Consider the following 14562-nt stretch of genomic DNA (forward strand, 5'->3'; position numbering starts at 1 on the left):
TCAAGATGTTTTAAAACACAAATACTACAGCCATCACCAAAACAAGATATAAAAAGTAAATGTCATTATATTGTCTCTACAATTTGAAACATAAAATAATAGCACATCATGCTCTCTTACAGATAGAGGAGAATTCTGCAGCTGAAAAATGATGTTTCTAAAATATTTCTTGAGATCCCTGGGTGACTCAGCGGTTCAGCACCTGCCTCCCTCTGCCTGTGTCTCTGCCGATCTCTCTCTCTCTCTCTCTGTCTATCATGAATAAATAAAATCTTTTAAAAATAAAGTATTTCCTTGTATTTCCTAACATCAAATATTAATGTTGCAACTTTGTGACTAAATAAGAACACTAAATTGTATACTTTTAAAAGGTGGATTTCAAAAAAAATTTTTTAAAGTAAAAAGGTGGATTTCATGGCATGTGAATTTCAATATAAGTCTACAACTTGATGTAGTAAATGACATCATAGGAAATTTCTCTAGGATGAGGTGTAGCAGGGATGAAGAATATAAAAGAAAGAACAAAACTATTCCTAAAACAAACAGAAGAAATAGATCTTTTAGGACTTAAAAAAAAAAAAAAGAAAAAAGAAAACCACCAAAGATTCAATTGAGAATAATTTTTTAAAAAGATTTTATTAATTTTTTTTTAAGATTTTATTAATTTATTCATGAGAGACACACACACACACAGAGAGAGAGAGGGGGGGGGGGGGCAGAGACACAGGCAGAGAGAGAAGCAGGCTCCATGCAGGGAACCTGATGTGGGACTCGATCCCAGGTCTCCAGGATCACACCCTGGGCAGAAGGCGGCGCTAAACCGCTGAGCCACCCGGGCTGTCCTCAACTGAGAATAATTTTACAGGCAGAATAACTATGTGCCAAAACAGCCTGATCTAAGCCAGAACTCTGATTATCATGTAAGTTACCTTAGGCAATCCAATCTCATCCATGGCATTCAACCACTGAATCACATTATCAGTATGTCTAAAGTGCAGGCCGGTTGCCTAGAACAAATAAGAGACAATTAGGCACTGTTGGCAACATTGAAGCAAATATTAAATACTCTTTTTGCAACAAAAGTTTCCTTATGAGGCTTTGCAAGGTCTCCTTAAATTGAAGGTCTATAGCATCATGTTCACATTCTAATCCTAAAAATCCACATCTCAGCTCCTCTCACTTGAGAACCATCTGGAGAATCTTCCTGTATAATGAGCTCTACAGAACAGTCTTTGGAATTCAATTATGCTGGATTCAATCCCTGGCTTGGCCATCTACTGGTGACAGTGGGCAGGTCACTTCACCTTTTTGAATTTCCTCATCTTTAACACCTATTTTATATGTTTATTGTAAAGATGAAGTGGGAAAACATATAAAAGCACCCAGTGTGGTATCTGGCAGGTAGAAAATACTCACAAACAGATATTAATACAGAAAGATTTACTCTCCAGAGGGGAAGAGGGGCAGGGCCATTGTTTCTATTGCCACGCAGTCTCCACTCTTGTTTTAAATGTCTTGTTGTTTGAGGTGCCTGGGTGGCTCAGTCAGCTAAGCATCCAACTCTAGGTTTTGGTTCAGGTCATGATCCCGGAGTCATGGGATCAAGCCCTGCACTGGGCTCCACACTCAGTGGGGAGTCTGCTTGAGATTCTCTCACCCTCTGTGGCTCCCTCCTGCTCATGCTAGCATGCATTCTCTCTCCCTCTCTCTCTAAAAATAAGTAAATCTTTTTAAATGAACGAATGTCTTGCTGCTCTGCCCCACACTGTATAGTGCTCAACAGAAGAGCTCCAGAATTGCCTTCAGAAAAGGAAAGTTTCTCTTTGGGATGTTAATTTTGGTTTTAGGACCTATATCTTCTCCTTGTCCTTTGAATATAGACATAAAACCTAAAAACTTCTTTTGATTCTATCTTCATCCTTAGCTCATTTCAAGTTCTGGTCCAACTCCTACAGTTACCTCGATTACAGCTGCTCTTGGTTTTGTAATCTCTCACTATCTTTTACGTTCTTCCTTTTCTAAATAGCTCCTCCTAGGAAAGCTCCTCCACAACAGAGTTTGGTCCTTGTCAACATTCCAACTTGATTTCTGTTTTTCATGGCTCTGGGCCACAAGAATCAAAGCCTCTCACTTACCTTGATTTCCTGAAATTGGATTGCTTTCTCAATTTACCTTGAATTCTAGTATCACAGAAGGGCCTTTTTTCCTAAAGGTGTGTTGCTATTGCTTTCAATTTGCCAACAAATCTCACTGCTTGGTTAAAATTGAAATTGTAATTCCCCCTAGTTACTTCCTCCATCTTCTTCCCTTTTTTTTTTTTTTTTTTACTTCCTCCATCTTCTAAGAAATTTTTAAAAATTCATCAAGGACCATGAATATTTCTAGACCTACACCATTACAGGAATTGTATCAACAATACAGACTGCCAACTTTTAATGCCATGCCTGACTTTGCACTCTCTTCTCCACTCTGCCAGGTACTTTATTTTGCTAGAACAAATACATTTACACATATTTCTCAATAACTCTTATACAGGGTAAAGTCCACTAATCTTCTCTTCTAAGTGTATGGAAATTTAAGCACCAAGCAAGGAAGGACTCACCTTGTATCTGGTCTGCTCTCGATCATAAATTTTCTTCAGGGACACCACTTTGGGAGAGAAGAAGTTTCCTAGTTTGGCAAGGTAGACCCCATTCCTAAGCCCCTCTTCCAGTTCTGTGGTAGGAGGCAGGTCTTCCCCGAGACATGCTTCCATCCACCTGCAAGAAAGGGAGAGGACTTGAGAAGAGAGGAAAGGTCTGATCCCCTCCTTAAGAGATTCTGAGCTTCATTTCCATTCTCCATGGAGGAGCTTAAGTTCCACATAAGCAGTGCTCTTTTATTTTTTTTTTTTAAGATTTTATCCATTTATTCATGAGAGACAGAGAGAAAGAAAAAGAGAAAGGCAAATGACACAGGCAGAGGGAGAAGTAGGCTCCATAGGAAGCCCGACGCGGGACTTGATCCCAGCACTCCAGGATCACACCCTGGGCCAAAGGCCGGCGTTAAACCGCTGAGCCACCCAGGTTGCCTGCAGTGCTCTTTTAAGGTGCAATTTCACACATATCCTTGTCCTGACCCAGTCCGATCTCAGAGGCAAGGAACTCAGAAAAACTCCGGAACATCAAGGCCTCCTTCTTCTCTACCCTGCTTTCTGCCCCTGAGCCAGCAGAGCTGGCTGGTTCCCCTGGCCCCAACAGCCCAGAAACCTCAGGCCCTAACCCTAAGTTACTCCTGCAGAAGCCCTAAGAATAGTCATTTGTGGCTGAAGCCAGAATTCCAGCTTTTCAAAAATTTAAATATATTGATGTTCTCCTCCAGTTTCAGAATCCACAGTGAATTTCTAGGTTCAGATTTTAAGGTTGTTTGGAGATTGCATGAATAGTCAATTATCTCAGTTAAAATAGGGAAGAAGGGATCCCTGGGTGGTGCAGAGGTTTAGCGCCTGCCTTTGGCCCAGGGCCCGATCCTGGAGACCTAGGATCGAATCCCGCGTCGGGCTCCCGGTGCATGGAGCTTGCTTCTCCCTCTGTCTGTGTCTCTGCCTCTCTCTCTCTGTGACTATCATAAATAAATAAAAATTTTAAAAAATAATAAAATAAAATAGGGAAGAAAATGCCAATGGAATCAGTAAAAATGAATGCATTTTTTTTTCAGAGGTGGAGAAAGAGGTTGTAAAGGGGAAAGGAAAAGAAAACTATTTTCTCCCTAGAACACCTCTCAAGAGATTTCAGAAGGCCCAAGATAAAACAACACAATCTGCACATATTTTCTACCAACAGAAATGGAGGTAACTAAAAGTCATTTAAGGTGATGAGTTTGTTTGTTTGTTTTTTTTAAGATTTTATTTATTTACTAGAGAGAGCGAGAGAGCAGGAAGGGGGGGGGGAGGGCAGAGAGTGAAGGAAAAGAAGAATCCCAACTGAGCAGGGAACCTCCTGAGATCGTGACCTGAGCATGACCCTTAACCAACTGAGCCACCCAAACCTACCCCAAGGTGATGTATTTTTTTTTTAATTTTATCTATTTATTCATGAGACACACAGAGAGAGGCAGAGATATAGGAAGAGGGAGAAGCAGACTCTCCACAGGAGCCCAATGCAGGGCTCAATCCCAGGCCCCGGGATCACGACCTGGGCCGAAAGCAGACACTCAACTTCTGAGCCACCTAGGCGCCCCATGGCGATGGTTTTTTAAACTATTTTTTTTTAATTTTTATTTATTTATGATAGTCACAGAAAGAGAGAGAGAGAGAGGCAGAGACAAAGGCAGAGGGAGAAGCAGGCTCCATGCACTGGGAGCCCGATGTGGGATTCGATCCCGGGGTCTCCAGGATCACGCCCTGGGCCAAAGGCAGGCACTAAACCGCTGTGCCACCCAGGGATCCCTTAAACTATTTTTTAAGTCACAGCATCCTTTGAGTATCTAAGGAAATCCTTCCCCAGAAAAATGTACATACACTGAAATTTAATATATAATTTCAGGGGCACCCGGGTGGCTCAATCAGTTAAGCATCCGACTCTTGGTTTTAGCTCAAGTCATGAATATCAGGGCTGTGAGATAAAGCCCCATGTCCAGCTCCATGAAGAGTCTACTTGGGATTCTTTCTCTTAAATAAAAAATAAATAAAATCTTTAAAAAATATGTAATTTCAGAGATTTCACTGGCTCCATATTAAAAATCCCTAATTTAAAATTATTCTACTTGGGATGCCTGGCTGGCTCAGAATATGCATGGAGCTTACTTTCATTTATTTGATTTTCTTCTTAGTCCCAAATCCAAGATTTCTGATTCAAATCAATTTTTGTATCTTAGTAAAGTTTTTGAGTTTTCCTCACATTTCTTAAGACACTGTTTTGGTAGTTTATTATTTATTTTTTTGTTTTTGTGATTTTGTTCCTTTTCTCATTTTTTTTCTTTTTTAAGTAGGCTCCATGCCCAATGTGGGGCTTGAACTCATGACCCTGAGATCCAGAGTCACATGCTTCCCTGACTGAGCCAACCAGGCACCCCCCCTTACTTTTATTTATATAAGAATAAATAAATACACACACACACGAAGTAAAAACTGGATTTACCACCGAGTAGGACAACATAAAAAGGAAACATTTATAATGTTCATTGATACACAGAAGCTTGAATTAAAAGGCAAATAAAACTGGAAGAAATATTTAACTATGCCATATTTTATAGACACAACATATATATCCATGAAAATTTACATGAAAACACTAACATTAATAGGAAAACAAGCCAGATAATATGTACATGTATTTCTGATCCCATTTATGCATTTATGTAATTCTTTTTTTTTTTAAGATTTTATTTATTTATTCATAGAGACAGAGAGAGAGAGAGAGAGAGAGAGAGAGAGAGAGGCAGAGACACAGGCAGAGGGAGAAGCAGGCATCATACAGAGAGCCTGACGTGGGACTCATCCAGGGTCTCCAGGATCACGCCCTGGGCTGCAGGCGGCGCTAAACCGCTGCACCACCGGAGCTGCCCCATTTATGTAATTCTTGTTCATAAAATTGCTTGAAGGATATACAATAGAACCCTTCAATTTTTTATTGCTAAAAGGAATATGGCCAACAGCTCCTGGCAACCCTGGCTCTCAGGGGACAGTCTAACTTGTGCTCTCATTAACAGAAACAAACTTAGAACAACTGTAGTATAAGCCAAAAACAGCCCTTTACCATATAATGATATGAGGAAAAAAAATTACTTTCTCTTCAAAACAAGGTAAACACATAGGGAAGACAATGAATAAACAGCACAGTGCATGCTTTTGCCTTGAAAACAGAGTTAGTTACCAAAGATGTTTCGGTTCACCTCTGAGATTACTACATCAAAATCAAAGTAAAAGGAATGCCAGCATCAACATCTCCCAAAAGCCTCTATCCTCGCCTTCCCTACACAAACTGCTGGAAAACAATCCCCCATTAACAAGCTAGATTTAAAATACCTTGCACATCACAGAAATGTTCGGCCAGAAGAGCCAACTGTGATCTGGTGAAAAGGGCTAAGGGAGAGCTAGAATAAATAGGCCAAATACAGAGGTGTCTCTTAGCTGCCGCAAACCCAAGGCTGCCCTCCAAGTTACCACACATGGTATGGTGACCTTTGTCTCACAACAGAGTATCACCTGGCTCATTTATAAGTTAAGAAAAATGAAATAAAATAGGTTAAATCAGGACCAAATTGCTTTGGAAAACTGAAAGCACTAAGTAGGGCACTATGTTACTCTAATGTTTAATATTAGAAGTCTAGATTCAACTATAACCCCAAGAAGATATAACAAACCCTTCTTTTTGTCCTCTACAGCCCATCTGAGATTTCTTCTTCTGTCACTAAACCACAGAATCACAACATGATAGCCAAGAACTTGAAGCACATCTATGGCAAATCCCTTTGGGTTGGTTTTTTTTTTTTTTTTCAATATAATACATATCCATTAAGAGAAAATTATTAGACAGTTCTCAATATTTTATGAATATATTCCATGTTATTATATAATTTCTGAAGACTAAGTTACATAAAAACTCTACCAAGTGCTTAATTGGTTACCTACTCATGTCACTTCCAAATATTTTCAACCATTAAATAATACTGCAAAGAACATCTTTGTGCACAATGTTCTGCTGCACTTAGAATTAATTCCTAAGGAAAGGACCTTCAAAGGAATTCCAGGGATGCCTGGGTGACCCAGTGATTGAGCGTCTGTCTGCCTTTGACTCAGGTCATGATCCCAGGGTTCTAGGATCGAGTCCCACATCGGGATCCCTACAGGGATCCTGCTTCTCCCTCTGCCTATGTCTCTGTCTCTGTGAATCTCTCATGAATAAATATATGAAATCTTTAAAAAGAAAAAAAAAGGAAGTGTAACTCCAAAATAAAAAATTATAAACATTAAAGAAACGTTTTTTATCATCCAAAAACTTACCAAAGGCTACACCTATTTGTACAAGTCCCTCAATTTTACAAGTATAAGGTCTATCCAAAGTCAACTACTAGCTAGTGGCAAAGACAGAATAACAGGACCCTGATCCCTAGTTAAGAATCCTCTTCACTAGACTACTGTTGCTCTTACCACTCAGTCCAAAAATCTAATAGGGCTGAGCCCATTAGGGCAGAATGAACATGGCAAAGTGTAAAATATCCTATAAAGGAAAAAGTCTAGTATCTCTCTGTGTTCTGTCCACTAAATAGGGTTTTAAGTATTTTAGTTTAACTGTAAGTCCACAATGATTTTCAACTCAGACACAAAGCTTTCCTATAAAATGTAAGCATTTGGTTTAGCTTTATAAATACATTTTATGTTATTTTTTAAGACTTTAAGTAATCTCTACACCCAACGTGGGGCTTATAATCCTGAGATTAAGTCACATGCTCTACCAACTGAGCCAGCCAGGCACCCCTTCCTTTATAAATACATTTTTAAATAAATTTATGCATAGATCCCTACCTTGTACCACACACAAAAATCAACTCAAAATGGATTACAGACTTGAACAAATGACCAAAAACCATAAATTCCAAGGAGGAAATACTGGAGGTAAGCTCCTTAACATCAGTATTGGCAATGATATTTTTGGATTTGACATCAAAAGTAAAAGCATCAAAAGAAAAAATAAACAGAAGTGGAACTATATCAAACTAAACAGCTCTTGCACAAAGGAAACCGTCAACAAACTGACCTACAAAATGGAAGAAAGTATCTGCAAATCATGAATCTGATAAAAGGTTAATATTCAAAATATATAAAGACTTCATACAACTCAACATTAAAAAAACAATCCAAATTACAAGTGGGCAGAGGAACTGAAGAGGCACTTTTCCAAAGACATACAAAAGGTGCTAATCATCAGGCAAATGCAAATCAAAACCTCAATGAGACATCACCTCACACTTATTAGAACAATCATCATCAAAAGGGCAAAAGAGGGCAGCCCCAGTGGCTTAGAGGTTTAGCAGCCACCATCGGCCATCGGCCATCAGCCATCAGCCATCAGCCATCAGCCATCAGCCATCAGCCATCAGCCATCAGCCCGGGGTGTGATCCTGAAGATCGGGATCTCCAGCCCGGGATGGGAGTCCCACATCAGGCTCCCTGCGTGGATCCTGCTTCTCTCTCTGCCTGTGTTTCTGCCTGTGTGTGTGTGTGTGTGTGTGTGTCGTGAATGAATAAATAAAATCTTAAAAAAAGGGGGGGGGGGGGCAGAAGACAACAAGTGTTGGAAAAAAATGTGGAGAAAAGAGAACCCGTTTGCACTACTGGTGAGAATGTAAACTGATGCAGCTGTTAAGGAGAAATATGTGAAGATTCCTTAAAAAATTAAAAATAGGACTGCATATGTATGATTCAGCAATCCCAATACTAGGTATACAGCCAAAGGAAAGGAAAACAGGCTGTCAAAGAGATATCTGCACTCCAATGTTCACTGCAGTATTTTTCACAATAGTCAAGACATGGAAACAGGGTAAGTGCCCATCAACAGATGAATGCATACAGAAGATGTGATACACACATGTGCATGTACATAAACACACAGACTGGAATATTATTCAGCCATGAGAAAGAAGGAAATCCAGCCATTTGTGACAACACAGATGAATCCTGGGGGCATTATCCTAATGAAACAGACCTGACAAAGACAAATACTGCATGGTACTACTTACATGTGAAATATAAAAAAACAAAACTCATAGAAACATAGTAGTAAAGTAGTTGCCATGGGGTATGGGGTAAAGAAAATAGGGAGAGGTTGGAAAAGGGTACAAACTTTCAGCTATAAGAGGATAAAATCTGAGGCTCAAATGTAAAACATGGTGACTATAGTTAACAACAATGTTTATGTAACTGAAATTTGCCAAGAGAGTAGAACTTGAATGTTCTCACAAAAACAAAACCAAACCTAAACCTTTCATAATGTATAACAAATCACCACAATGTCTACTTTAAATATCTTAAAATTTTAAGTGTTAATTATATCACAATAAAGCTAAACTAAAAAGTAAATAAACCTATGCATGAAAGAAAAATCAGTGGCCACCACAACATTTTGCCAATTATATTTGTCACTGTCTCACGATAATCATAGAATCCCTTGGGTAGAAAGCTCATTACAGCTCTCTACCCCAACTCCTCCACTCCTTCCACGTCCCACTCCTCCCTCCCTTTCATGCCTGAATGCTTCCAAAACCTCTCAGCCAAATCATGCCACAGGCTGAGCCTGACCACTGCTGCTGAAATGGAACCAAACATTCAAATTACTTCATTTCAATTCTGAATTCTAGCAGGTAGAAGTTTATATTAAGCCAGCATCAGTTCCCCTTTGGTACCCTAAGCTGCCTTCGTGGAGCAAGACAACATATGGAATTAAAGATGAGCACTCGGTATTATATGCAACTGATTTAATCACTGAATTTCACATCTGAAACTGAAGATGTACTCTATGTGGGCTAATTGAATTTGAATTTTAAAATATGTGTGTATTAGTGTGGTCAGCATTGGCCAGAGACTTTAAGAGACCTAGATTTAGGGGTACCTGGGTGGCTCAGTCAGTTGGGCATCCAACTCTTGGTTTTGACTCAGTCATGGTCTCAGGATCCTGGGATCAAACCCCGCATGGGGCTCCCCTCTCAGTGGAGTCTGCTTGTCTCCTTCTCTCTGGCCCTTCCCCCGGCTCATGCTCTTTCGCTCTCTAAAATATATAAATAAATCTTTTTAAAAAATTTTTTTTAAAAGAGACACCTGGATTTATAACCTGTCCCTTATCAAGACAGTCACTTAACCAGTTCTTTCATTTGTTAAAAGGGAATAACAATACTTTCCAGGTAGGTCTGTTGCTGGGGATTAAATAAAATCAGGTGGCTCAGTCAATGGAGCTGGAGCAGCTGACTCTTGATTTTGGCTCAGGTCATGATCTCAGGGTCATGAGATTGAGCCCCAAGTCAGTTCTGCGCTTGGCACAGAGTCTGCTTGTCCCTCTTCCTCTACTCCACACTCTCTCTCTCAAATAAGGAAATAAAAATTTTAAAAAGCAGTGGGATTGGGGGAGTGCCTGGCTGGCTCAGTTGGTAGAGCATGTGACTCTTAATCTTGGTTTTAAATTCAAGTCCCACGCTGGATGTAGCAATTACTTAAAAATAAAATCTTAAAAAAAAAAAAAAAAGATTGCATATAAAGTGTGGAGCTAGCATAGGGTGTGGTGGCTCAGTATGAAAAAAAAAATTGTGCTTTTCCTCCTCTCCCCTTAGATGATGAAGTCACATGCTGACACCCCTGTAAGTGAAATGATTACTTGTTTTTTCAAGTACTCTTCATAAGAAGGGAATAATTTAATAGCAGCCACCTGGAAGGAGTGTGAGGATTACAAGATATAATACAAATAAAGCATTAAGAACAGTGACTGAAACAAAGCGAGCAAGCACTCAGATGTTGGACAGTACACCTAGGCCCCCTCACCCATGCATTATCTCATTCTCACTCATCTGTGAACTTTCTCCAACTGAACACTGTGTTCCAGGTAAGGTCCAACTCGCCTGGAATGGAACAGCACTATCACCTTCTTAATTTTGAGTACTCCATAACCACAAAGCCTCAGACTCAACTATTTTTATTACATTTTTCCAATCAACAATTTTTTGGAAATTCACAGCTACTAAATCCTATCTCTAAAATTCTATATTAGAACCACAACCCGCACTCATCTCCATGATATTTCCTCATGTTCAGTTCAGCCCATTGTCCCTAATGTCAGCATCTTTGGGAATCCTACTTCTGCAATCCAAAACAATAATTCTCTTCTGGCTCCACATCATCCACAAATATTAATGGGCTTGAAAGAACGAAAAGGAGTTTACCAACTGGCCAAGGCAGGGAAGGCCTCCAGGCAGAAGAAATAACCATCCTAGTTGTGAGGGACACTGAAGGATTTAAGAGGGGAATGACCTGATGAGATCTGTTTCAGAAAATCACTTTTGGCAACACAGTCGGGTTTTTAATTTTTTCTTCAAATACAAGTATAAGTATTTCTACAAGTAGGGGCACCTAAGTGGCTCAGTGGTTGAGCGTCTGCCGCCAGATCAGGGCGTGATCCCGAGGTGCTGGGATTGAGTCCCATACTGGGCTCTCTGCAGGAATCCTGCTTCTCCCTCTGCCTAGGTCTCTGCCTCTTTCTCATGAATAAATAAAATCTTATTATAAATTTTAAAAAAAATTCTACATGTACAAATGTTTTAACAGATAAGTCACTTTTTAAAAAAGTTCTGAGGGCAGCCCGGGTGGCTCAGCGGTTTAGCACCGCCTTCAGCCCAGGGCCTGATCCTGGAGTCCTGGGATCCAGTTCCACATCAGGCTCCCTGCATGGAGCCTGCTTCTCCCTCTGCCTGTGTCTCTGCCTCTCTCTGTTTCTCATGAGTAAATAAATAAAATCTTTAAAAAAAAAAAAAGGTCTGAGAATATCTTACCATGTGGTAACATCAGCACACACTACCTGTGATCAGGACCCTCAGCCGTGACCACAAATAGAACTTAGTGACAAAACTCTTATATTTCTATTTCTCACAGAGTTGAAGAAAATGGAGAGTAGAGTTCTGAGTCCCCCCTTCTCACAATAAGGGATATAAAGTTTCAACATTTTGCCTCAAGTTAACACTAGAACTGCTTTAGCAAATCTAAGTTACATGAAAATTATCTAAAAAAATTTTAAAGCTGACTTCAGATCTGAAACACAGCTACTAAACACAAAAACAGCAGTATCTAAATGGTTCATTTTCAGAGCACCTGGGTGGTTCAGCTAGTTAAGTGTCTTAACTCTTGATTTTGGCTCAGGTCGGGATCTTAGGATTTTGAGATCAAGCTCTACACCAAGCTCTATTCCCTCTCTCTCTCTCTCTCTCTCTTCCTCTCCCTCTGCCCCCCGCCCCGTCTCAAAATAAATAAATGATTCATTTTTTATATAAATAACATGAAAAAAAAGAATCTCTGACACCACATGGCTGAAATAAAGCTAAATACTTTGCATGCATTATCTCACTTGATTTTCGCAAAAATTTCATTAAGTGGTATTATTATTTTTATTTTATGGATAAGGAAACCATGGGCTCCTAGAAGTGACCCATCCAAGATTACTCACCTGGTGAGTGGCTGAGCTCAACACTTGAACCCAAATTGATGTGATTTTAAAACTCACACTCTATTGTTACAATATATTGCCTCCTCCGATAATAACAGCCACCACCTCTGAACACTAACAAAATCTCAAGTTCTGAGGCTGCACTTCCTAGAGCACCCATACTACAGTATAGACCTCATCAACAACTTTCCCTTTATCAAGCACCGAGAGAAGCACTATAAATACTAAACATTTGAGATGCCTGGGTGGCTTAGCGGTTGAGCGCCTGCCTTTGGCTCAGGGAGAGATCCCGGAGTCCCAGGATCTAGTCTCACATCGGGCTCCCTGCATGGAGCCTGCTTCTCCCTCTGCCTATGTCTCTGCCTTTCTCATAAATAAATGAATAAAATATTTTTTAAAAAATAAAAAATTAATTTTAAAAATGGATTGGAGATTTTACAGAATAAAATAAAAGGGGAGAAAAAGGGACACCTGGGTGGCTCAGCAGCTGAGTGTGTCCCTTCAGCTCAGGGCATGATCCCAAGTCCAGGGTTCGAGTCCCACATTGGGCTCCCTGCGAGGAGCCTGCTTCTCCCTCTGTGTCTATACCTCTCTGTGTCTCTCATAAATAAATAAATAAAATCTAGTAAATAAATAAATAAATAAAAAGGAGGGAAAAATATAGGTGAATGGTTGTATAATCCTGAAATGGGAAAAAGCCTTTTCAAACAAAATTATGGCAGCAGATATTAGATATTATAAAGGAAGAGGGAGGGGCACCTGGTGGCTCAGTCAGTTAAACGTCCAACTCTGGAATTCTGCTCAGGTCTTGAGTGCAAGGACCGTGGGTCTAAGCTGTGTTGGGCTCCACAATTAAATAAATAAATAAATAAATAAATAGGACATAAATTGGCTACATAAAAAGCAGCTAAACTTCTATTAGGTAATTAAAATATTTTTTAAAGAAAAAATAAACTTGAGAGAAAATTTGCAAAACATAACAAGGAATTAATAATCCCCTATAATCTTTATATGTATATATACATTTTTTTAAAAGATTTTATTTATTTACTCATGAGAAGCACAGAGAGAGAGGCAGAGACATAGAGAGAGAAGCAAGCTCCATGCAGGAAGCCCAAAGTGGGACTCAATCCCAGGACCCCGGGATCACACCCTGAACCAAAGGCAGATGGTCAACTGCTAAGCCACCCAGACGTCCCTGTATATATATTTTTTAAATGCTTGAAATAAATAAAATGACAAGTATTTCCCTAGAAAAATGGACTAGATAAACAGGCAACTCACAAAAGTAAATGGCCATAATTATAGGAAAAATTCTTAATCTCACTAATCAAAGAAATGCAAATTAAAGTGACAATAATACCATTATTTGGGCAGCCGGGGTGGCTCAGAGGTTTGGCACCGCCTTCGGCCCAGGGCGTGACCCTGGAGACCCAGAATCAGTCCCCTCCGGCTCCCTGTATGGAGCCTGCTTCTCCCTCTGCTTGTGTCTCTGCCTCTCTCTCTCTATGTGTCTCTCATGAATAAATAAATATTTTTTAAAAATACCATAAAAAAGGAACGATAGCAACTTATTATTATCCAATACATGGGAAAACCCCACATTCTGACACTGTTCCAGAAGAAAATCTGGCAACATGTACCATCGTTAGCAAACTTTCAGAAATTTCTATAAAAGGCAAAAGGTTGTTTTATTTTAAAAGATGATGTGGTGACTTGTGGCAAGGATGACTAAATGAAAGAGGATGCCAGCCAGCAAGGCAGGGGGACACTAGCAGAAGCAGGCCAGAATGATAAATTCATGTCGGAAACGTGTTCAGCTGGAAATGTGAATGGGACATCACGTGGTGACATCCTGCAGGCAGTGGAAATGCAAGTCTGGAAAACTCAGGAGAGGGGCCCAGCTAGAGACACTGGTGTGAAGAGTGGCTCCACGGGGATGAGTTCACCAGAGAAACAGACTGTAGAATAAAATAAAATAGGGCCAAAGGACACCTGGCTGGTTCAGTCGGAGGAGCGTATGACTCTGGATCATAAGGTTGGGAGTTCAAGTGCCACATTGGGTACAGAGATGACTTAAAAAAATAACTAAAAAATAAAAAAGGTCAAGACTGTGCCTCAGAAAACACCAACACTTAAGAGGTGAGTATTACAAAGAGAACCTTAGTGGAATGGTGATCAGGGGGAGCGAGATTACAGCTAGAAAAGTTAAGTCGAAGTCAGGAACTAGAAACAGCCAAGATCGACTCCCTTTTCAGGAAATTTAAGGAGGGAAGAGAAATTGGAGGAATGGAGAAACCGTTGGTCTGAGGTGGCAGAGTGTTCCTCTATAACACAGGAAGAGGCACATCCTTGCCATCGGCAAGAAAGGAGCACAGAGGGG

General features: G+C 40.0%; 1 protein-coding gene across 1 annotated transcript in view; it reads right to left on the bottom strand.

Moving 5' to 3' along the window:
- IQGAP1 (IQ motif containing GTPase activating protein 1) overlaps positions 1–14562 on the bottom strand; it is a 106725-nt gene that overhangs the window by 66763 nt on the left and 25400 nt on the right. Inside the window, exons 3-4 of the mRNA XM_041752036.1 lie at positions 2603–2759; positions 930–1007 (exon numbers count right to left, since the gene is read on the bottom strand). Of these exons, the coding sequence (XP_041607970.1) occupies positions 930–1007; positions 2603–2759 (235 nt within the window). The remainder of the gene's footprint in view (positions 1–929; positions 1008–2602; positions 2760–14562) is intronic.

This window comes from Vulpes lagopus, chromosome 4, assembly GCF_018345385.1.
Source record: "Vulpes lagopus strain Blue_001 chromosome 4, ASM1834538v1, whole genome shotgun sequence".
In the NCBI taxonomy this organism is placed as follows: Eukaryota; Metazoa; Chordata; class Mammalia; order Carnivora; family Canidae; genus Vulpes; species Vulpes lagopus.